The sequence below is a fragment of the Aethalodelphis obliquidens genome, unplaced genomic scaffold (genome assembly GCF_003676395.1).
Source record: "Aethalodelphis obliquidens isolate GAN/ISIS:26980383/991018 unplaced genomic scaffold, ASM367639v1 scaffold10, whole genome shotgun sequence".
Lineage (NCBI taxonomy): Eukaryota > Metazoa > Chordata > Mammalia > Artiodactyla > Delphinidae > Aethalodelphis > Aethalodelphis obliquidens.
The window spans coordinates 22,124,993-22,149,201 of record NW_020837954.1 but is presented as its reverse complement, the minus strand read 5'-3'; the positions used below and the strand labels follow the sequence as shown (position 1 = coordinate 22,149,201).

At 37.2% G+C, this 24,209-nt stretch overlaps 1 protein-coding gene across 1 annotated transcript in view; it reads left to right on the top strand.

Moving 5' to 3' along the window:
• The window catches only part of MDGA2 (MAM domain containing glycosylphosphatidylinositol anchor 2), an 848,836-nt gene that overhangs the window by 539,268 nt on the left and 285,359 nt on the right, over positions 1-24,209 (top strand). The window contains exon 6 of the mRNA XM_027111155.1: positions 18,551-18,820. Within this exon, the coding sequence (XP_026966956.1) occupies positions 18,551-18,820 (270 nt within the window). The remainder of the gene's footprint in view (positions 1-18,550; positions 18,821-24,209) is intronic.

Sequence of the window (24,209 nt, the reverse complement as noted above, 5' to 3'; positions counted from 1 at the left end):
TTAAAACTGTCGTTTTCTCCGGTGCAAACCACAATTTTATTGTTTTGTAATTTAGTCCAATATATTGGCTCCTAACCACACACAAAACTTGGAATCAAATCCCTCTGCTTTGGCATATTTATTTTTCACAAATTATGCTCTGATTCTGCCTCTCTTTTTCTTTCTTTTTCATTTCATTAGCCATGGGGAAGGAATATCGATGTAAGCCTAAAAGTAAATAATAGTTAATATATCTGTACTTGAAAGGAGAACACCTCCTGAAAACATATTTAGCCCTTTATAAAACAAAGTCTACACATTTCTCGGATTTCCCAGGGCAGGCCTTAATTTGTTGAGGCACCCCTCAACTCCTAGAATTAGACTCCTCATTCCAATGTTTTCAGATGCACATGTCAGTTGGAGGCTAGTGCAGAAATCCCAGTTAGGAGGTTGGTAACAGATACTTGGCAAGGGCTGAGGTACTCATGACACCGCACTTGTCTGGGTTGTGACCCAGTTCAGCAATCAAGGTATGATATTCTTAATTTTATGAAACTACTTGTAGAGTCCCATGTAAATAATCATTATAATGCTTAAATGTGTTAAGTATGAATGTATGTATGATTTGTATGCTTTGATTTCTTTAATTTGACCTTTGGTCCAGTATTGTATTTAGCAAAATATGACTACTTTTGTCCTTTGCAAAGTAGTATTTTATAGCAAACTTTAGAAGCACCAGCAAAAGTCTCTCTCTCTTTTCCCCCCATCCCATGATAAATACCTAAATATATGGATATATTACTTCTTTTCTTGCTTTTTAAAATTGTATCTGCCTAATCTGATATTTTGGGGTTGGCAGTTGAAATGTCAATAAATGAAGACTTGGTTAATAGTTTATGACCATGCTTACTGTTCCATGTAATAATACACTTGTTTTTCTTACTCTTTTCTTAGTGGCATATTGTCAGCTGCCACTGTTGTTCTCCATTGTTCTGTCTCAGGAAGTCTTTCCTTGTTTAAATTTTTCCTCCTTACCTTGTGAAGTCTGAGAACTTAAATAACTGAGCCCATTATAGTTTTGTATGAGTTAGGAGTGAAAACACTGTGAGCAATAGCCTAAGAGCCTTTTCCACAGTCACTTCAGAATTTAGGCTTTTAAATTATGCCTTAGGGGGTTCACAAGTCCTTTTTGCCTTCTATTCTAAGTGGTAGAGATTTCTGGAAGCCTGACTAGCAAATCATGTTTATTTTTGCCTTCCCTAGGCTTTTATTATAATAGATGATATTAATGTTATCCCTTTTTTCTATTAGAACAGCAGCATTAATTCTTTCTCTGACATAAATATCATCAAGAATTTAATTAGAGCTTGAAAATTATCAACTTTATTTCACTCTGGAGTTTATCTACAATGTTTTAAATCCATCTCAAGTCAGACTGCCTAGATTAGAATCTCAGCTCCACCATTCACTATGTACGTGACCTTGGGAAAGTTATCTAAAGTCTATCAGATTGGTAATAAGTAAAAGTTATCTAAACTGTTTCTCAGATTGGTAATAATAGTAGCTATCTCATAAAATTACATGAGAAATATATGAAAAGCTTTCTGAAGTGTGCCTGGAACATATTAAGGGCTATAGTTGTCTCCATCTAATTACAAACACCTCGAGGGCAGGATTTTTGTCTGTTTTGTTCTGTTGTCTCCAATGCCTAGAACAGAGTCTGACACACAGTTGGCACTTAATAAATATATGTTGAATTAACAGTTTTTCTTTAAATAAAACATAGGTTATTCCTTTGTTTGCTGTCAGTTTATTTTGTTGCTATCAATGACCTGGCTAATTAAGCTCCTGATCTGATTTCTAATCTTTGCTGTATCTTGGAACCAATTTAGATATTTGAGTAACCTGAGTATAGATACGTGACAAGATTAGGAGACTATATGCCAAGGTGTTTTCCTAATCAAGGTAGACATTTGGCCTGAGCAGTCCTTTGGAAACTAATGGAATTCCCTTGGAGAGGCAAACAGAGGCCCAGCAGAGTTAAATCTGTTCAACATTACTCTTTAAGATTAGCTATGAACCACCTTAGCAATATTACTATAAAATGAAATTGTAGAATCATAAAAAGTTTCAAAATATAACATTATAATACAGTGTCACCAGGATGGTTAATAAAAAGAAAAAAAGAAAAACACCTAGTTTTTATCAGACCAATAAGACAAGAGTAAGAGAGTAACTAATAAGAGAGGACCTTTTTTGCACCATCCCTCTATGTTACAAATACTGGTTTTAGAAATACCAGCTGCCTCCATTTCAGCAGCTCTGATGGCCAGAGCAGAATTATTGTTTTGTTTTCTTTGCTACTCTAGTGAGGCCTCAAGAAGTATAGCTGGGAGATCAACACCAGATGGTCTTGGAGGTGATGTCTTTATCTGTTCTTCTACTGCTGTGTCACTCTTACAGAAGAGCCTTAAATCTTAACTGATCTTTTTAATTCTATATTGAATTACCCACATACTGGTCCTCTTATGACAAAGGCCATATGCCTTTAGTTTTGGTTTCGGGGACATAATTTGGTTTAATCAAATGGTTTACTGATAGTAATGTATGTGCTATAACTGAGCAAAGAATTAAGTACAAAGAAGTGTAAATAATATGCTGTAATTATTTTATGTGAGTGGTGCACTAAATTTTGAAAGAGAAATTCTTTGCTATCACCTTGTTAGTGATATAAAGCATGATTAAGTTTAGATGGGTTGAACAGTGAGAGAACAGAAAGGTCTTCATAGCTAGTATTTTTCAATGAATGGTTCATGAAATCCTGAGTTTTTATGTTTTTTTTTTTTTTTGGTTAAGTTTATGACAAATAGGTCTTATGTGGAGTTTCTGTTCTCTAGTCTTTAAATTCAACATTCTTTTATTCAATAAGACTTTATTAAGCACATAATTCTTTGCCAAATCCTTTTATGCGTGCTGTTGGTACGAATATGAAAAACACCACCCTTTTCACAGATAATTCAATTCTTAAATATCGCACAGTGAAAGGCGAAGGTAAATGTTCTAATGGTGGCTAAGGTATGTGGGGAGGGGTGTGTGTGTGAAGCTATAATAAGCCACTATGCTTATACAAAAGAGGAAGGAATTCAATTGCCTTGTACAAAAACTAAGAATTTGGTAAAAAACTGATATTGACACTTGACGGTGGTAAAGTGGTTTACCAGGTGAATAAGCACTGGAAGAGAATCCCAGGCAGCAGGAATAGCAAGTTCATGCCTTGTTGATTTTGTGAGGAGGACATCTTTGCAAACTGGCACTATTCCTAAAAACCTGGTATCTTCCATGAAGAACAGGAAAATTCCACGGACAGCAAGTTTCTTGGTTGGAAGTACTTAACTTGGATTTTCTCTCCATGAGTGATGACCCTCTGGGATTCTGCTGCAGCTGCAGATAATGCTCAGTTTCTGGTGAACTTGAATGAGACCTTGCTTTGCCATGATTTCACCTGTTGGAAGGAACATTAAGGGATTGTTGGCCAAGGGAGGGAGATGTAAGTGGTAATAAAGTTCTTCTTCATCATGTTTTAACAATATTTATGAAGAGTTTTTAGGCCATTAAGTACTAGTACCCCAACTATTGGCATAACTTATCGACTGAAATAAGCTTTTGACTTTATCTTTTGCTCACCTTGGAACACAAGTTACAGTTCTAGTTTTTCTGTTTATCTTGTTTAATGACTAGATTCAAATGTAAATAACACTAATTATAATTTGTAAATTCTGATTTCATTGAAGAATATCTTTTGGCAAATTTTTTTTTTTAATATTTATTTATTTATTTGGCTGCACTGGGTGTGACCGGGGATCAAACCTGGGCCCCCTGCACTGGGAGCATGGAATCTTAGCTACTGGGCCACCAGGGAAGTCCCCAGATTTCTTTACTCATTATGCTGTGATGGCATAAATATTCTGGTCAGGGATCATAAATGCACATGACTTCAGAGACCAGGGAGGTGATGTAAATATGTGAAGTCACCCAAGACAATGGGAGTCATGGGGAGAAGGCTGGTTCTCATCCTATTAGGATGTAGGATTCTGAGTGCAGGAATTCTTGGGCTGTTTTGTTCACCATTATATCCCAAGTGCCTATCACAGGCCTTGATACATAGTAGGTGCTCAATATATACTTATTAAATGAATATGTTGAAATGTGTTATACTGGGGAGACCAAACAATACCTAAAGACATTTATTCCTAATAATGATAACAACAACAAACAATAAATAATATTGTGCCAATCAAACAAAACCCATCTAGGGAAGCCATTTTTGGAACTCATGGCATTAAGCAGTAGGTCTCTTCTAGGAAACTTTTATGTAATTTTCCATGAAGGAAAATATTTGCTCTGCCTCCTCAATCATTTGCAGAACTATCTGTCCTTTGAACATTAAAAAAATGAAAAATGCTTGTTAGCTTCAGTATCTATAGCAAAGGCGCTCTCTTGCATTAGAGACTATTTATGAATACTATTTCAAATATTGCCATATCCAGGAACATTGTTTTAAATAGAATTTCCTAATATTATATCATTCCTGGGCTTCATGAGAATCAATTTGTCAATAATGATAATATTTGAATAATAACTTCAACTATATGCGTGGATTATTTTGAATTTTCAAATCAACTTCTAATATATTCTCTCATTTTTATCATGTGAAATGTCCATTGCTACCTGTATTTTAATGAAACATCTGTTGAAAATGAATTCCAATGAAATGCATGAAAATACAGTGATTCTTATATCTTAGTGAAATGACTTCTTTTTGCAAGAGAAACTTTTTTCTATTCTTTGAATCTGTAAACATAGCATGTTGCTCCATATAGAAGCTGGACTTGGTTTGTCTATCGTGTATGTTTTAGTTTAAAAAATGTATGGCCATGGAAAAGAAGCAGAAAGTTAATTGTATACATTTTTACTTCCTCTTCCTTTTATTCATGGTGTGCTCTTACTTATTTTATTTTGTGTTTATATCCTGATGGGTAAAGATGCCCCTACTCACCACTGATTTCTTCCTTATTCTTTCTTTAGCCTTTTCACCTTATCTCCATGTGGCCAACTACTGATCATTGAATTTACATGGAAAGGGTGTCCTAGCAGACACTGTGAGTGCCCTGTTTTCTCCTCTTAGCCTGTTCTGGAGGTTATTGTAGTTTCTTTTGACAGATTCGATTCACTATCCTTCTGTTTGAAAACTTTCGCTGGACTCAACAATGTGTTCAGCCAATGCAGAAGGCTGGTAAGTTAAGACCCATAGAATGATCCTTAACTAATGAAGGACAGGAAGGAGTTGGTAGGTAAATACCCCAGCCAGCCTCCTCACTTTTCAGAGGGAGAGTCCTGAGATGTGTTCTATCTAGTTTTCCAAAGGGTCCCCAGCAGCAGGGAGTCAGGTTTCTCACAGTGACAACCGCTCCTTAGTGCTCCATTACTGGGTTTTCTCCCTTTCTTTGTCTCTTCCCTTCTCCTTCAGTATTCTTCCTGCAATCTCCACCCAAATGAACTATTTTCTTATATTAGGACCTGCTTTTGGGAGGATTCAGAATAAGACAAATACCATCCTAGCTGAGGATTTTTTATTGGAGTTCATTCTGGTGGGGTTTTTTTTATTGTTGCTTTATTGGTTTGGGGCGGGGTTTTGTTTGTTTTTTCATGTTCTTTCTTCCTTGTGATTTTTCTCTGTGACTCAGTATTCAAGTTCCTTCCAATCAAAGAATCATATGTCTCAGATTATCTCTAACTCAAGGCAGCTGGCAGCTTTTACCATAGCTAACTATTTCATATCAATTTAATCGAAGCGTCAGGGGTGAAAAACTAAGTTCCTTTCTAAAAATTAAAAGGCCCAGATCCATGGAGAGCCAAATCTCTAAAAATATAAAGATGATTAGCACTACATTGTTTTCAATTTTTTTAAACCATATTTATCTTCAGCTAGCTGTTATGTTAGGTAGTAGCCAAAACAAACCCACCAATACAATAGTATTTTCTTCCTACAGAATGTATTCTTAATTAACCCCAAACTAAATCTTTGTATTACACACCCAGAAGACCTCACGAGGAACTGACTCTAAAATTAATGGTCATGAATCCCAGTCTACAAACTCAGGTTTGAAAGAAATATATCTTTATTATTCTATAATTCAACTTCATTTTTATTTCAACTACCTATTCTGCTATAATTTCAGAAATTGTATCTCAGTCAACATGGAGTTCCCATTTCCACCAGATTTTATTTAAATTCTAGGGGGTGCTTTATTATACCAAGGTGTGGGGCATGAGATCTGGATCTTCTGACAGGCACGTATCATCTAAGATCTCCCTCATTCGTATTGTCTTGCCACATTCAGTTCTAGCCCATCTCTCTGCTTCTTCCATTCCATTGTGTGGGGCTGGGGCTGTTCGCCTGAGGCATGGAGCCTTTCCCATGAGACTCACTATGGCCTGTCTGTGTAGCCAGTCATACTTAGTGACCTCAAAGCAGAAAGGGACACACGCATCCCCTCTGCTCTTGAATATGCAGATGTTCAGGATTTGGTGTGGGAGTCAAGAAGCCAGTCCTCTCTGTCTCAGACCAACTGAAGTAACTGTTGCTTAGCCCAAGAAAACTTTCTTTTTGTTGGCCAGGAGGGGAGGAACTGAAGGGAACATGGGAAGAATTCTCTTCCTCAGAGATATTTCCTAAAATATACTTTCCGTGTTGTAGTTATTGAAGGTTTAGGATTTTGGAAAATAAAAACCACAGACTATTTCGTCTCTCCTCTCTTTCATTTCCCTTCCCTTCTTTTCCCTTTCTTTCTCTTTCTTTTTCTGTCATTCTACTTCATTACATCCCTCCCAGGACGAATAATTTATAGATCTATCTATCTATCTCTCGTATTTCCACCACAGAGAACATCAAGCATGCTAGAATGTTGACATACCGATCTTAAAGGAGCCAAGTCTCCAAGACAACCACTGTGGTGACGCATGCCTTCCATCATTGAGTGCTGGCAAGATTCTCATTCGGATAGTCTGATGGGCACTTTTTTTATGAGCACTGTATACACAGAGAATGTTTATAGCTGGTGGTGTATGTCTGTGCATGTGTCATATTAAAAGCAGACTTAGTTGGAATAATTTTTATGTAATTTGAGCCATGTTTTGGCAATAACTATAAAACATGTTTACAATAATCTATGATTTTTAAAATATACTGTAGGGCTTCCCTGGTGGCGCAGTGGTTGAGAGTCCACCTGCCGATGCAGGGGACACGGGTTCGTGCTCCAGTCTGGGAAGATCCCACATGCCGCGGAGCGGCTGGGCCCGTGAGCCATGGCCGCTGAGCCTGCACATCTGGAGCCTGTGCTCCCCAACGGGAGAGGCCACAACAGTGAGAGGCCCGCGTACTGCAAAAATAAATGAATAAATAAATAAAATATACTATAGATGCTTCACTTGATAGATTTACTTTTTTACTTTATGTATTTCACCTTTTTCTACTTTTTACTTTGGTTCGATGAGCATCCCAAATAAAAATTAACATACTGTCCACTCAGTGTTTCTCTTGTCCCTTTTCAACTTCTCTGTTTTATTTCTTTATTACTTAAAATGAGCTTCAAATAGTAATCTGTCTCTGATGTGTTGCTGTGAAGAATGACTGGCTATCTAGATCCTGCAGTATGTTTTAGAACAATGCTCTTGTCTCATGGTTATAAGGAAGCTGATGATCCCGATGGCTTTACATGTTTATTCTTACGTAGTGATGGGATAATTGAACCAAAACATGCAATAGATATTTAATAAACACTCAACCACATACATGATTTACTGCAATGAGATTAATCTTTCTTAATTTCCTAATTACCTATATAAGTGCAGGAAAAGAAACATAATGCATGGACTCAGGGTGGTGTTGGAGAGTTTAAGAGCACTATAAAAAACTAGCATTCACTTGCACTTCACTTTTGCCTATGAGCTTTATTTTTTGTCTCTCTCTGTCTGATTTATCTATTTTTTTAACACCTTTATTTGAGTATAATTGCTTTACAATGATGTGTTAGTTTCTGCTTTATAACAAAGTGAGTCAGCTATACATATACATATATCCCCATATCTCTTCCCTCTTGCGTCTCCCTCCCTCCCACCCTCCCTATCCCACCCCTCTAGGTGGTCACAAAGCACCGAGCTGATCTCCCTGTGCTATGTGGCTGCTTTTCACTAGCTGTCTGTTTTACATTTGGTAGTGTATAGATGTCCATGCCACTCTCTCGCTTTGTCCCAGCTTAAACTTCATCTTCCGTGTGTCCTCAAGTCCATTCTCTAGTAGGTTCTGTCCTGCCCCTAGGTTCCTCATGACCTTTTTTTTTTTTTTAAGATACCATATATATTTGTTAGCATACAGTTTTTGCTTTTCTCTTTCTGATTTACTTCACTCTCTATGACAAACTCTAGGTCCAACCACCTCACTACAAATAACTCCATTTCCTTTCTTTTTATGGCTGAGTAATATCCCATTGTATATATGTGCCACATCTTCTTTACCCATTCATCTACTGATGGCCACTTAGGTTGTTTCCATGTCCTGGCTATAATAAATAGAGCTGCAATGAACATTGTGGTACATGACTCTTTTTGAATTATGGTTTTCTCAGGGTATATGCCCAAGGGTGGGATTGCTGGGTCATATGGTAGTTCTACTTTTAGGTTTTTAATCAATTTACATTCCCACCAACAGTGCAAAAGGGTTCCCTTTTCCCACGCCCTCTCCAGCATTTATTGTTTGGAGATTTTTTGATGATGGCCATTCTAACTGGTGTGAGGTGATACCTCATTGTAGTTTTGATTTGCATTTCTCTAATGATAAATGATGTTTAGCATTCCTTCATGTGTTTGTTGGCAATCTGTATATCTTCATTGGAGAAATGTTTATTTAGGTCTTCTGCCCATTTTTGGATTGGGTCGTTTGTTTTTTTGATACTGAGCTGCACTAGCTGCTTGTAAATTTTGGAGATTAATCCTTCGTCAGTTGCTTCATTTGCACATATTTTCTCCCATTCTGAGGGTTGTCTTTTCATCTTGTTTATGGTTTCCTTTGCTGTACAGAAGCTTTTGAGTTTAGTTGGGTCCCATTTGTTTATTTTTGTTTTTATTTCCATTTCTCTAGGAGGTGGGTCAAAAAGGATCTTGCTGTGATTTATGTCATAGAGTGTTCTGCCCATGTTTTCCTCTAAGAGTTTTAGAGTGTCTGGCATTACATTTAGGTCTTTAATCGATTTTGAGTTTATTTTTGTGTATAGAGTTCAGGAGTGTTCTAATTTCATTCTTTTACATTTAGCTGTGCAGTTTTCCCAGCACCACTTATTGAAGAGGCTACCTTTTCTCTATTGTTTATTCTTGCCTCCTTTATAAAAAATAAGGTGACGATATGTGCGTGGGTTTATCTCTAGGAATTCTATCCTGTTCCACTGATCTATATTTCTATTTTTGTGCCAGTACCATACTGTGTTAATTACTGTAGTTTTATAGTATAGTCTGAAGTCAGGGAGCCTGATTCCTCCAGCTCCGTGTTTCGTTCTCAAGATTGCTTTGCCTATTCGGGGTCTTTTGTGTTTCCATACAAATTGTGAAATTTTTTGTTCTAGTTCTGTGAAAAATGTCCGTGATACTTTGATAGGGATTACTTTGAATCTGTAGATTCCTATGAGTAGCATAGTCATTTTCACCATGTTGATTCTTCCAATCCAAGAACATGGTATATCTCTCCATCTATTTGTATCATCTTTAATTTCTTTCATCAGTGTCTTATAGTTTTCTGCATACAGCTCTTTTGTCTCCTTAGGTAGGTTTATTCCAAGGTATTTTATTCTTTTTGTTGTAATGGTAAATGGGAGTGTTTCCTTAATTTCTCTTTCAGATTTTTCATCTTTAGTGTATAGGAATGCAAGAGATTTCTGCGCATTAATTTTGTATGCTGCCACTTTATGAAATTCACTGATTAGCTCTAGTAGTTTTCTGGTACCATCTTTGGGATTCTCTATGTATAGGATCATGTCATGTGCAAACAGTGACAGCTTTACTTCTTCTTTTCCAGTTTGGATTCCTTTTATTTCTCTTTCTTCTCTGATTTCTGTGGCTAAAACTTCCAAAACAATGTTGAATAATAGTGGTGAGAGTGGGCAACCTTGTCTTGTTCCTGATCTTAGTGGAAATGGTTTCAGTTTTTCACATTGAGGATGATGTTGGCTGTGGGTTTGTCATATATGGCCTTTACTGTGTTGAGGTAAGTTCCCTCTGTGCCTACTTTCTGGAGGGTTTTTATCATAAATCAGTGTTGAATTTTGTTGAAAGCTTTTTCTGCATCTATTGAGATGATTATATGGTTTTTCTCCTTCAATTTGTTAATATGCTGTATCACATTGATAAATTTGCATATACTGAAGAAACTTTGCATTCCTGGAATAAACCCCACTTGATCATGATGTATAATCCTTTTAATGTGCTGTTGGATTCTGTTTGCTAGTATTTTGTTGAGGATTTTGCCTCTGTGTTCATCATGATATTGGCCTGTAGTTTTCGTTCTTTGTGACATCTTTGTCTGGTTTTGGTAACAGGGTGATACTGGTCTCATAGAATGAGTTTGGAGGTGTTCCTCCCTCTGATATATTTTGGAAGAGTTTCAGAAGGATAGGTGTTAGCTATTCTATAAATGTTTGATAGAGTTTGCCTGTGAAGCCATCTGGTCCTGGGCTTTTGTTTGTTGGAAGATTTTTAATCACAGTCTCAATTTCAGTGCTTGTGATTGGTCTGTTTATATTTTCTGTTTCTTCCTGGTTCAGTATTGGAACTTTGTGCTTTTCTAAGAATTAGTCCATTTCTTCCAAGTTGTCCATTTTACTGGCATACAGTTGCTGTAGTAATCTCTCATGATCCTTTGTATTTCTGCAGTGTCAGTTGTCAACTCTCCTTTTTGATTTCTAATTCTGTTGATTTGAGTCTTCCTCCTTTTTTTTTGTTGATGAGTCTGGCTAATGTATTATCAATTTTGTTTATCTTCTCAAAGAACCAGCTTTTAGTTTCATTGATCTTTGCTATTGTTTCCTTCATTTCTTTCTGATCTGATCTTTATGATTTCATTCCTTCTGCTAACTTGGGGGTTTTTTGTTCTTCTTTTTCTAATTGCTTTAGGTGTATGGTTAGGTTGTTTATTTGATATGTTTCTTGTTTCTTGAGGTAAGATTGTATTGCTATAAACTTCCCTCTTGGAACTGCTTTTGCTGCATCCCATAGGTTTTGGGTTATCATGTTTTCATTGTCATTTGTTTCTAGGTATTTTTTGATTTCCTCATTGATTTCTTCCCTGATCTCCTGGTTATTAATTAGTGTATTGTTTAGCCCCCCTGTGTTTGTATTTTTTATAGGTTTTTTTCCTGTAATTGATATCTAGTCTCAGAGCATTGTGATCAGAAAAGATACTTGATATGATTTCAATTTTCTTAAATTTAGCAAGGCTTGATTTGTGGCCCAAGATACGATCTATCCTGGAGAATGTTCCATGGGCACTTGAGAAGAAAATGTATTCTGTTGTTTGTGGATGGACTGTCCTATAAATATCACTTAAGTCCATCTTGTTTAATATATCATTTAAAGCTTGTGTTTCCTTATTTATTTTCAGTTGGATGATCTTTCCATGGTGAAAGTGGGGTGTTACCGTCCGCTACTATGATTGTGTTGCTGTCAATTTCCCCTTTTATGGCTGTTAGCATTTGCCTTATGTACTGAGGTACTCTAAGTTGGGTGCATAAATACTTACAATTGTTATATCTTCTCCTTGGATTGATCCCTTGATCATTATGTAGTGTCCTTCTTTGTCTCCTGTAATGGTCTTTGTTTTAAAGTCTATTTTGTCTGATACGAGAATTGCTACTCCAGCTTTCTTTTGATTTGCATTTGCATGGAATATCTTTTTCCATCCCCTCACTTTCAGTCTGTATGTGTCCCTAGGTCTGAAGTGGTCTCTTGTAGACAGCATATATACAGGTCTTGTGTTTGGATCCATTCAGCCAGTCTGTGTCTTTTGGTTGGAGCATTTAATCCATTTATGTTTAAGGTAGTTATTGATATGTATGTTCCTATTCCCATTTTCTTAATTGTTTTGGGTTTGTTATTGTAGGTGTTTTCCTTCTCTTGTGTTTCCTGCCTAGAGAAGTCCCTTTAGCATTTGTTGTAAAGCTGGTTTGGTGGTGCTGAATTCTCTTAGGTTTTGCTTGTCTGTAAAGGTTTTAATTTCTCCATCAAATCTGGCTGAGATCCTTGCTGGGTAGAGTAATCTTGGTTGTAGATTTTTCTCCTTCATCACTTTAATTATGTCCTACCACTCCCTTCTGGCTTGCAGAGTTTCTACTGAAAGATCAGCTGTTAAACTTATGGGGAATCCCTAATATGTTATTTGTTGTTTTTCCCTTTCTGCTTTTAATATTTTTTCTTTGTATTTAATTTTTGATAGTTTGATTAATATGAGTCTTGGTGTGTTTCTCCTTGAATTTATCCTGTATGTGACTCTCTGCGCTTCCTGGACTTGATTAACTATTTCCTTTCCCATATTAGGGAAGTTTTCAACTATAATCTCTTCAAATATTTTCTCAGTCCCTTTCTTTTTCTCTTCTTCTTCTGGGACCCCTATAATTCGAATGTTGGTGCATTTAATTTTACCCCAGGGGTCTCTGAGACTGTCCTCAATTCTTTTCATTCTTTTTTCTTTATTCTCTCTGCAGTAGTTATTTCCACTATTTTATCTTCCAGGTCACTTATCCGTTCTTCTGCCTCAGGTATTCTGCTATTGATTTCTTCTAGAGAATTTTTAATTTAGCTTATTGTGTTGTTCATCATTGTTTGTTTGCCCTTTAGTTCTTCTAGGTCCTTGTTAAACGTTTCTTGTTTTTTCTCCATTCTATTTCCACAATTTTGGATCATCTTTACTATCATTACTCTGAATTCTTTTTCAGGTAGACTGCCTAGTTCCCCTTCAGTTGTTTGGTCTGGTGGGTTTTTACCTTGCTCCTTCATGTGCTGTGTGCTTCTCTGTCTTCTCATTCTGCTTAACTTACTGTGTTTGGGTCTTCTTTTTGCAGGCTGTGGTTTCATAATTCCTGTTGTTTTTGATGTCTGCCCCTAGTGGCTAAGGTTGGTTCATTTCGTTGTGTAGGTTTCCTGATGGAGGGGACTAGCGCCTGTGTTCTGGTGGATGAGGCTGGATCTTTTCTTTCTGGTGGCCAGGTCCATGTCCAATGGTTTGTTTTCTTGTGTCTGTGACCTTATTATGATTTTAGGCAGCCTCTCTGCTAATGGGTGGGTTTGTGTTCCTGTCTTGCTAGTTGTTTGGCATACGGTGTCCAGCACTGTAGCCTGCTGGTCGTTGAGTGAAGCTGGGTGCTGGTGTTGAGATGGAGATCTCTGGGAGATTTTTGATACTATGTGGAGCTGGGAGGTCTCTGGTGGACCGATGTCCTGAACTCGGCTGTCCCACCTCAGAGGCACAGGACTGACACCCGGCCAGAGCACCAAGACCCTGTCATCCACACGGCTCAGAATAAAAGGGAGAAAAAAAGAAACAGAAACAAAAAAATAAATAAAATAAAGTTATTAAAATAAAAAATAATTATTAAAAACTAAAAAGTAATTTTAAAAAAAGAAAGAAAGAAGAGAGCAACCAAACCAAAAATCAAATCCACCAGTGATAACAATCGCTAAAAACTATACTTAAAAAAAAAAAAAGGTCAGTCAGAACCCTAGGACAAATGGTAACAGCAAAGCTATACAGACAAAATCACACACAGAAGCATACACATACACACTCACAAAAAGAAACAAAGGAAAATATATATATTGTTGCTCCGAATGTCACTGCCTCAATTTGGGATAATTTGTTGTCTATTCACGTGTTCCACCGATGCAGGGTACATGAAGTTGATTGTGGAGATTTAATACCCTGCTCCTGAGGCTGCTGGTAGAAATTTCCCTTTCTCTTCTTTGTTGGCACAGCTCCTGGGATTCAGCTTTGGATTTGGACCCGCCTCTGCGCGTAGGTCTCCTGAGGGCATCTGTTTCCCGCCCAGACAGGAGGGGGTTAAAGGAGCAGCTGATTCGGGGGCTCTGGCTCACTCAGGCCGGGGGGAGGGAGGGGCACGGAGTGCGGGTCGAGCCTGCAGCAGGCCGGCGTGATGTGGCAACAACCTGAGGTGTGCCATGTGTTCTCCCGGGGAAGTTGTCCCTGGATCACGGGACCCTGGCAGTGGCGGGCTGCACAGTCTCCCGGGAGGGGAGGTGTGGATAGTGACCTGTGCTCGCACACGGGCTTCTTGGTGGCTGCAGCAGCAGCCTTAGCGTTTCATGCCTGTCTCTGCTGTCTGCACTGATAGCTGTGCTCGCGCCCGTCTCTGGACCTCATTTAGGCTGTGCTCTGAATCCCCTCTTCTCGCGTACCCGGAAACAATGGTCCCTTGCCTCTTAGGCAGGTCCAGATGTTTTCCTGAACTCCCTCCTGGCTAGCTGTGGCGCACTAGTCCCGTTCAGGCTGTGTTCACGCAGCCAGCCCCAGTCCTCTCCCTGGGATCTGACCTCCAGAACCCGAGCCTCAGCTCCCAGCCCCCACCTGTCCTGGCCGGGATGAGCAGACAAGCCTCTCGGGCTGGTGAGTGCTGGTCGGCACTGATCCTCTGTGCAAGCATCTCTCCGCTTTGCCCTTTGCACCCCTGTTGCTGTGCTCTCCTCCGTGGCTCCTAAGCTTCCCCCCAACCACCCACCATCTCTGCCAGTGGAGGGGCTTCGTACTGTGTGGAAACTTTTCCTCCTTCACAGCTCCCTCCCACTGGTGCAGGTCCCATCCCTCTTCTTTTGTCTCTTTTTTCTTTTGCCCTACCCAGGTATGTGGGGAGCTTCGTCCTTTTTGGGAGGTCTGAGGTCTTTTGCCAGCATTCAGTAGGTGTTCTGTAGGAGTTGTTCCCCATGTAGATGTATTTCTGATGTATTTGTGGGGAAGAAGATGATCTCCACGTCTTACTCTTGTGCCATCTTGAAGGTTTCCCTGCCTATAAGATTTTAAAGGCACTACTAAAATTAATCTTGAAAAACAATAGTTTCAACTTATAAATTAAAATATATCAATAAAACAAAATTAATAAATTTTTTTATGTGTCCTCAAAATGTATGGGTATATTTAAATATGTTTTTTGTGATATGGCGTAGGACCTCCAAAAGTCAAAATGGTTTTAAAATATCTCTGTCAAATGCATCAGAGTGAAATATAAAAATTACATCGTTTAGTGACTACATTTTTTACACTAGTCATTCATTTATTCATTTGCCCACTTATTGATTTGCCTTACCAATATTTATTAAGCACAGTAACTGTACAAGCACAGGACAAGGCTATAGGGGTGGTAATGAAAATAATGACAAAATAAAATGCTTTTTCTGTGCATGTTTTGTACTAGGTACTATTGTAAGCACTTAACACGTGTTAAATCGTCTCACCTCTGTAAGACAGGTAATTATTTTCCTCCATTTCAACAGTGGAAAACTGAGGCACTCAGGAGTAGAAGAACTAGCCCAAGTGCACACAGTTATTAAATAATAGCAGAATCAAGAACCCAGGTATTGTTCTCCAGAATTTGTGCTCTTACCATTCAACTATCAGGCCATATTTCAGAGAACGCAGTCATGATGCTTCTGTCTGAAGAGCCATAGTGGAAGCCTGGCTAATGTTATAAGATGTGATATGAAAGGGAAAATAAGGGGGCTATGGAAGCTTATAGCAAGGGACTTAACTAGCCCAGGATGAAATCTCTTAAAATATTTTTAATAATACACAAAAAATTTTTTTTATGTTTTTCCTACTTTAATTTTTTTTCTCTATGGCATGATTTACACTTAAGCTTGATGAATCCAATGACCCTGTGGTTCTTAAACGTAGCCTCATAGTTTAAAAAAGCTGATATTTACAGAATCAAACGTAAGATGCTAGAACAAAATGACAGTTTCACCTTTATCTCTTTAGAATTTAAAGCTGTAAAATTTTGTTACTAAAATATGTATGAGCATTCTTAAAGTCTTGAAAGCATTAGCCCATTTTGGGGGTCTTTGTGGGATATTTTTAACATCAGGGATTGTCAGAGAAATAATGCCATCTTTAATAAAACTAAGTTGGACAGTACGCTGTTTTCAATTTAGATTTGGAAAAGAGAATTTTTAATAAGATTGTGAATACACTTCTGCAATGCACTATAGGTAAAACAGTGGTCTTTTGTTATTTATATATTATTTTATGAGCTTTGAAATTCTCTTGAACCTTTTTCTTTATATTGTCTATCTAATAGAAAAACAACTCATCCTATACAAGTCAATTTCAGGGACAAATATTTCTTAATGTCACCATTGTGTGTTTCCATAATCTAAACATATACTATTAATGGCCCTTAGGCCTTGGGACTTTTAATTTTACTAAAACACGATGTAAAACAAATGAGTTTTACTAATATAACTGTTGGACTGTCTACAATTGTATTTTAACTAAATAGCTTTGTAAGATTATATTATTTACCTCACACTAAGCTATAGAGATTTCTTTTACTTTTTCATAATGCTATGTCAATAATTAAGTATAATATCTTTTAAAAATATTTAATTAGTAGTTTCTTTTTTATCAGTTTAACAATATTAAATAACTCTTTGAGATGCTTTCTTTTCTACCAAATTGCAATGCCTTTTGCCTCTTATTTTCATTTTGTGAATTCCCCAACAGGTTTATCATAGATATTTATAATTTCAAGTCAACATCTCACAAGGGCAATTAAGATACTTTGGAAACTTCTGTGTCTCTTAAGATGACGTTAGAAGGGCCAGCATGCAACAATGATGTTTAAAAAGGTCCTCCAGGCATTCCATACCTATTCCACAGAACCATAATTATAATATGGAGTTGTCTTCTTGCTCTCCTCTGGTGTCTTTTCAAATTTATTTTTTATTGAGGCAACATTGACTAATAATATTATATAAGTTTCATGTGTACAACATTATATTTCTACTTCTTTGTACCCTACAGCATGGTCACCGTCAAAAATTTAGTTTTCATCAGTTACCATAAAGTTGATCCCCTTTACTCATTTCACCCTCCCCCTGCTCCTTTCCCTCTGGTAACCACTACTCTGTTCTCTGTATCTACATGTTTGTTTTTGTTTCATTTGGTTTGTACATATATTTTGGGGTTTTGTTTGTTTTTTATATTCCAAGTATGAGTGAGATCATATGGTATTTGTCTTTCTGACTTATCTCACTTAGCATCACTTACATAATACTCTCAAGGTCCATCCATGTCCCAAAAGGCAAGTTTTCATCTTTTTATGGTTGAGTAGTATTCCATTGTATCCAAACAAGGCAGACAATATTGAATCACACAAGGAGTTTACCTTCTATTCTGAGAAAAGCACTCTCCAACTCTAAGCTGAAATTAATATCTAAAAAAATTGCACAGTACAGTTGAACACTTTGTGTTCCCAATATGGATAGATTTCAGTTTTAACTTTTGCATCAAATATTTCTGAATGTGTGAACTCAAACATTGGCCTAATGCATTCCCTCTGTTTTTATTTAGGAATGCATTATATAGGCTGGCACTGTGGTATAAGCAGAAAAAAAAGTTCTGTATGTGAACAGAGTTTTTGTGCAGTTTCCTTTGAGTGTTTGATGAAAAGTCTGTAATACAGCATTTTTTATTGAATGGATATTTATCTACAATTTTTTTTTTTACCTGAAAAGTTGCAAACAACTTATTTTCACTGGGGAGATTATTATAACCCAAACATTGGAGTGGTGGCCGTCATAGTTCGGTGACTGTGTTTGAACAGTGGTTTATTTGTTTCTAAGTTTTAAAGCAGTGGTTATGAAAACTCATTGCCTAAACTTTCTGAATAGAGAGGTTAGAGAGGAAATATGGGGGCTGCTTTAAATTACATGATTTTGTTATTCCTTTCAAGATGAAAAACCAGGCCCACTGCTTAGTAAAAACCTCCAGTGATCTTTTATCTTACTTGGTTGTGTTCAGGTTGCAAAATATGTATCATTTCACCTCAGAATGATCCAAAAATTAAATAAATGACAATCTTCACCATGAAAATACAAGGACTAAACAGCTGCAATATTTATACCTGGAGGGACAAAAGAGATTGTCAGCATTAAAAGAGAAAGGAATTTTTGTCTTAAAACTTTAATCTGTCTTGTCATTCTAATTTTGGAAGAATAATCCAAGAATACATAAACTTTTTAATTCCCTTCTCCATGTGTAAGATCTTAAAACCATTCCATGGGTTTATAACATGTAATTAAAATGAGTAACCATTCTACATGATTTAAACTTGATTACTGCAGTAAGATTTTGACACAAGAGAACAATGTTTCATTTTAATTGTTTGAGGAAATATAAAGCATACTGTTACTCTAGTTGTAGTAGATCTAAATAGGTGCATGTTCTTTTGTTTATGTCTTTTAGCATCTCCTTCAATTAAACTCTTGGTGGATGACCCTATAGTTGTAAATCCTGGAGAGGCCATAACATTAGTATGTGTTACGACAGGAGGAGAGCCTGTACCCTCTCTCACTTGGGTCAGGTCCTTTGGGACTCTGCCTGAAAAGACTGTTTTGACTGGAGGAACTTTAACCATACCTGCCATCACCTCAGAAGATGCTGGTACTTACAGCTGCATTGCCAATAATAATGTGGGAAACCCTGCAAAAAAGTCTACCAACATCATTGTGAGAGGTAAGTTTGCATAGAGAATGTTACAGCATAAATTTCTATATTTTCATTGAATAGTTTTCATAACATACTTTTAGTGATACTATGGAATAGTTTTATAATATGTTCTTAGTAAAAAAAATGATTAAAATCCAAATGTGGCATAGGGCATTATGCATTGTTATATAGATTGTGTATTAGTTTAAGGATTTAACAAATGCAGCAATTTAATGTTTAATAAACATTTATTGAATCCCTATTACATGCAGAGCTTTAAATTGTGGGATTACATAGAGATCTATAAAACATTATCTTGTACTCAAGGATTCTACTCTCAGATAGTGAAAAAATATATATATCAATTTATAGCCATATGATGCAGTGTTTGGCAAGCATGAATAAAAGCTATAAACATAAAAATTATAGTAGTTTCTGGCTGAGGTTATTAGGGAATATCTAATGACATTTGCATCAGGTCTTGTAGGCTGGGTAGAGTTTTAACAGACTGAGATTAGCTAAGGTCATGGAAAAGTCAGAGTTAGTAAAAGGTAAAGTTTATTTGAGGAATTTATATAAAAGGTGGTTCACTAAGTCAACAGCAGTGATGTTCTAGCTAGTGTGCTGGTGCTGCCTGTGGAAGAGATGCTAACCTTCCATTTCGGAGAAGGTGAAGTCACTGTGCAAGGAAAGCATATGCATCTTCATGTCTCACTTTACCTGGTGTGGTCCTGGGCTGGGGATGGAGGATGGTCACCAAGGCCTCTAAAGTTAAAATAGACATCCATATGCCCAAGAGGACTCTTCCAGTAGACAAATGAAAATTTATCATTAATGAAGGATTATAATGGAAGCAAAACATAATTGAGTATATTGAGATAAACACTTGTGATTTTGTGAACATAGACTGTGGTGGTTTTAGTGACCACAGTTATCTGTTACCACCCAAACAATCAGAAATATGCTACTTGGCCAAAAATATACTCTAGTCAAAATATTGTAAGATGTTACAGTGTAAATCAAGACACTGTGGATTTCATAGCTACTGATTTCATGTCTACTGCAAAGCTAAGGAGAAGGGGAGGAGATTAGAGTAAGTTAAAATGCCAGAAAGCTTTCTGTTCTTACCTAGTTTTAGCTGTTTTTCTTGAATAAATCCTTCTCGAATTTTATCAAGGCTTTGGTTAATTTCCAGAATTCTGAAAAAGTTGATTTTTGACATTTTTGCCTGTGTTTTTGTTGCTTTTATGGAGGACCAGATTTTCAGAGACCTTTATTATGCCATTCTGGAAGTGCTTCTGTCTGTATTCATTTTTTCACAAAAGGAAGGGATAAACCACGGGCTAATAAAAACATTATTGGGGAGTAATCCACAAACCATTTTGGATATATATTATAGGGTAGAACAAATGCACAAATATATATTGCTTTTATTGAGAACCAGGGTTTTCACTGTGGGAGAAGGAAGATACAAATATAGAAGGACAGAGATCTAGTGATATGATACTCTAGTAGCAATGAACATATCTGACACCCAGTTCTTGGTTCTAAACACTATGCCCCCTTGGAAAAAAAAAAAAGGAACATTTGGAGAAATAGATGATTCCAGGGCAGGGGCTGGGAAAGTAGAAGGTGAGCCTGGGACGTATTTTGTGCCAGAAAGCAAAGAAGACTAAGAAGGCTAAAAAAAGTGTGGGGGAGGAAAGAAATAAGTGAGAGAGGCTAAGAAGTACAAACTTCCAGTTGCAAAGTAAATGAGTCATGGGTATGAGATGTACAGTGTGGGGAATGTGGTCAATAACTATGAAAAGTAAAAATAAAAATAATAAAGCATCTTGGAAAGCTCAAAGACTAAGGGAAATGTCAAAAGGACATAGGAGACAGCTTAAAGTGACTCCCGTTGGCCAAATTAGTGGCAATTTGAGCATTGAAATGCGTTAACGATGATAATGGTTTATAATATGTTAAATTAAAATTTCATTAGTCCATAGTAATAGTAAAATAAAACAGAAAAATAGAAATGAAAAGCTCTTCTTTACAGAAGGATCCCAGCTAAAAATCGTAGAAGGAATGGTAGAATAAAAGAAAACAACCATTCTGCAATCCCCGGTGTAATAGTTGGTTCTAGCAAGGATTATCAATGGATGCTGAATTATTGGGTAAAATATTTGGAGGCAATAAAATATTCACAAGATCTCCAAGTATCTCCCCAAACTACAAGCTACCCCTTTGTAGTTTTTACTAACAACAAAGCAGGAAAGGTAACATTTCAGTTGAGAGATTCAGCAGTCTCTACTCTAACCAAATGATCAGACTTAGGGACCACCAAAAGGGACAATTTGACAGGAAGAGCCTCCTGATGAGATTTGCTAAAAAGCCACAATATCACCTATGTAGGTTTTCACCAAAAAAATGTCAAACGTGAACCTAATCATAAGTAAACAATCAGATAAATCTGAACCAGGGTTTCTCAACCTTGGCACTGCTGACATTTTAGGATGGTAATTCTTTCTTGTGGGAACTGCTCTGTGCATTTGTAGGATGTTTAGATGCATCCCTGGCCTCTACCCACCACATTCCAATAGCACCTTGCTATAGATTGAATGTTCCTGTCCCCTGCCGCAAAGTTCATATGTTTATATCCTAATCCCCAAGGTGATAGTATTAGGAGGTTGGATCTTTGAGAGGTGATTAGGTTGTGAGGGTAGAGCCGTCATGAATGGAATTAGTATCCTTATAAAACAGGCCCAACCCAGGTTCAATCCAGGGAACTAAAATCCCACAAGCCACACGGATTTAAAAAAAAAAAAAAGAAGCCCAAGAAATCTCCCTTTTTCCTTTCAACATTTGAAATTATAGCCAAAAAAAAGTCTATGAACAAGGAAGTGGGTTTTCACCAGACACTGAACCTGCTGGCACCTTGATCTTGGACTTCCCAGCCTCTAGAATTGTGATAAATAAATTGCTGTTGTTTATAAAAATTAAAAAAAAAAAGACTCTGTGGATACTGCACTATCTGCTACAAAATTGTAAGCCATACAATATTTAGTAATTGCAAGATATACCATTATTTTACATATCATTATAAAATAAAACATCATGCCACTTGAGCTACTACAGTGTTTTCCTATGAGATCAAATGTTATTGAAAGAAGTCTTTCAGATTTGTTATACTTAGGTTTTCTTTTAAACTGTGTATCACCCATTAGCATACATAAAAAGGAAAATAAAATAAAAATCCATTGATTAAATTATTCCTAAAACTTCACAATCAGAACCAACCCAACTTCTAAATCAGTTTTCATCTCAGTCTTTGATGACTATGGTTTTCTAAATCTAGTTTGATCGTAGGATCATCTGAAACTATATTGAATCCCGGTATAACTGGCAAAATGTCTAGCATAAAATGTTGGTGTTGCTTAGGTACCCTCCATAAGGAATTAACTCAGTTCACAGCAATAGATGCTCCCAAAATGATTTGCTCCTCCCCATTTCATCTAGAACTTTTCATCTGTGTTCTTACAAAAGGCAGTTTTCAGTTTTGACATGAATGGCCTAAAATAAACAGAGCCTTAAAAATGTACTTCTCCAATTTGTAATTTTTTTATGCCTTAAATGTATCTGAAGTGTACATTTGCATAGTCATATTATATTACCAGTAGAACCTCTCAGCAGTGGCATTTACATAATTCATGAAATTGAGTTTGCATGTAATCTTACTGAATATAGAAGTAGCCTTGGTTAACGGGTCCTAGGTTAAACTGTGGGGAGAAAAACTACTACAATAATATGTGGCATTTGATTTCTGCCACAAAGGCCAAGAAATTCAGTTAAAGAAAAATGGTTTTCTTCTTATTATATCAAAGAAATTATTTTCAAGTCTTCTGAATTTGTAGACCTCTGCAGTGTCTTAGATTAACTGTGTCATGGATAAAGCAAAAACAGAGCTCTAGGTTCATTTTCCCCCCATTCCTTTCTGTAATTAGATCAAGATCCACAGACCAGGTTTTCTGAACAAGCACGACAATATCCTGTGCATAGAATTCCCACTGCCATTTGAGAATATCCATGAACAAAATAAGATTGTAGGATGCAGACAGGAATAAAACTCTAGAAACACTTCTGAAGTGTCATTTGACTTTAAAAAAAAAAAAAGAGAACACTTTAAATAATGTAGATAATCCTCCATGTAGATAACAAGCTCCAAAACTGAAGAAGAATCTCATATGTTTTAAAATTTTGTTAGGCATTCATAAATATAGCAGCAGTGCCTTTTCTTATGATCCTTTAAGAAGTTGCTGTGATTGAGCCACATTTCTCTCAAGTCAGGAGAGAAGCAGTTGCTTAATACATTTGATAAGAAAACTGTGTTGATTTCCTAGGTACATGTGGGGTGGCCTGAGGTCAGGGCTTTCCAAACTTTCCCACCTAAAGTTCTCTGTTGTTGTGAGTCACTGTAATTAGAAATGCCCACATTTCTCTTCCATCATGAATTGAATGAGCCACTGTCTTGAGCAGTCATGGTTCATAACATGACCAAGACATTACTGTATCTTAGTGTCCTGTGGTCTTTTAAAATTTTATTCAGTGGCTTAATCTTCCCCTGCTTCAGAAGAAAAGTCGGCAAACTGCATAACTCTTTTGTTCATTATTAGAAATAGAGAGTCCTACAGTGCATTCAGGTCACAATCATGCATTTAGTTCAGTGTTTTGGATACACGTTCCAAAATAGTAATGAAACTCCAAACCTGATTTAATGTAAAATTTTCTCCCCTGCCCCGCTTGGGTCCACTTTGGGCTGGAGACTTGCAGTGGGAAAGGGGACAGGGGCTGGTGTGGTTGGCTTCTTCCTGTTTGTTTGTCTATTCTCTACCCTCCTCTCCACCACCCCATCCCTGACCTGATAGCCAGATTCTGACCTTCCTGGCTTGGGGTGGGGTAGGAAGGTCTTCTCTATATAAAACATATTTTTTTCTTCCTTGGCACATTAATGGACTGTTGAGAGATTCCTCTACCTAGAAGAGATGCACATCTGTGTGCACCAAGGAGAACTCTCTAGTCATGGATTCTCCCAAGACCACTGATGTGTCACATTCCCTGAGCATCTCATGCCCTACCTCTACCGCCTTTCTGCTGAGAGCTTCTCTGTCTCCTCCAGGTAGCCAACTCAACAGAGCCCAAGACAAGAAGCCCATACTACCTCTCCTTCCGTGTGTGACTCACAGCTGTAAGCAGAAGCTCTTACCAATAAATTTTGTGCGAGCACACAGATTCCAATGTAGCCACGTCTATCCTGTTGTCACACAGGTTTTGGTCTTCTCAAATATGTCAGGCATCATTTCAGGGAAAATATTTTAGAGGTTTGGCTGGTCCCATGAAAAGCCCCTCACTGGGACTGAGATGAAATAGACAGGCT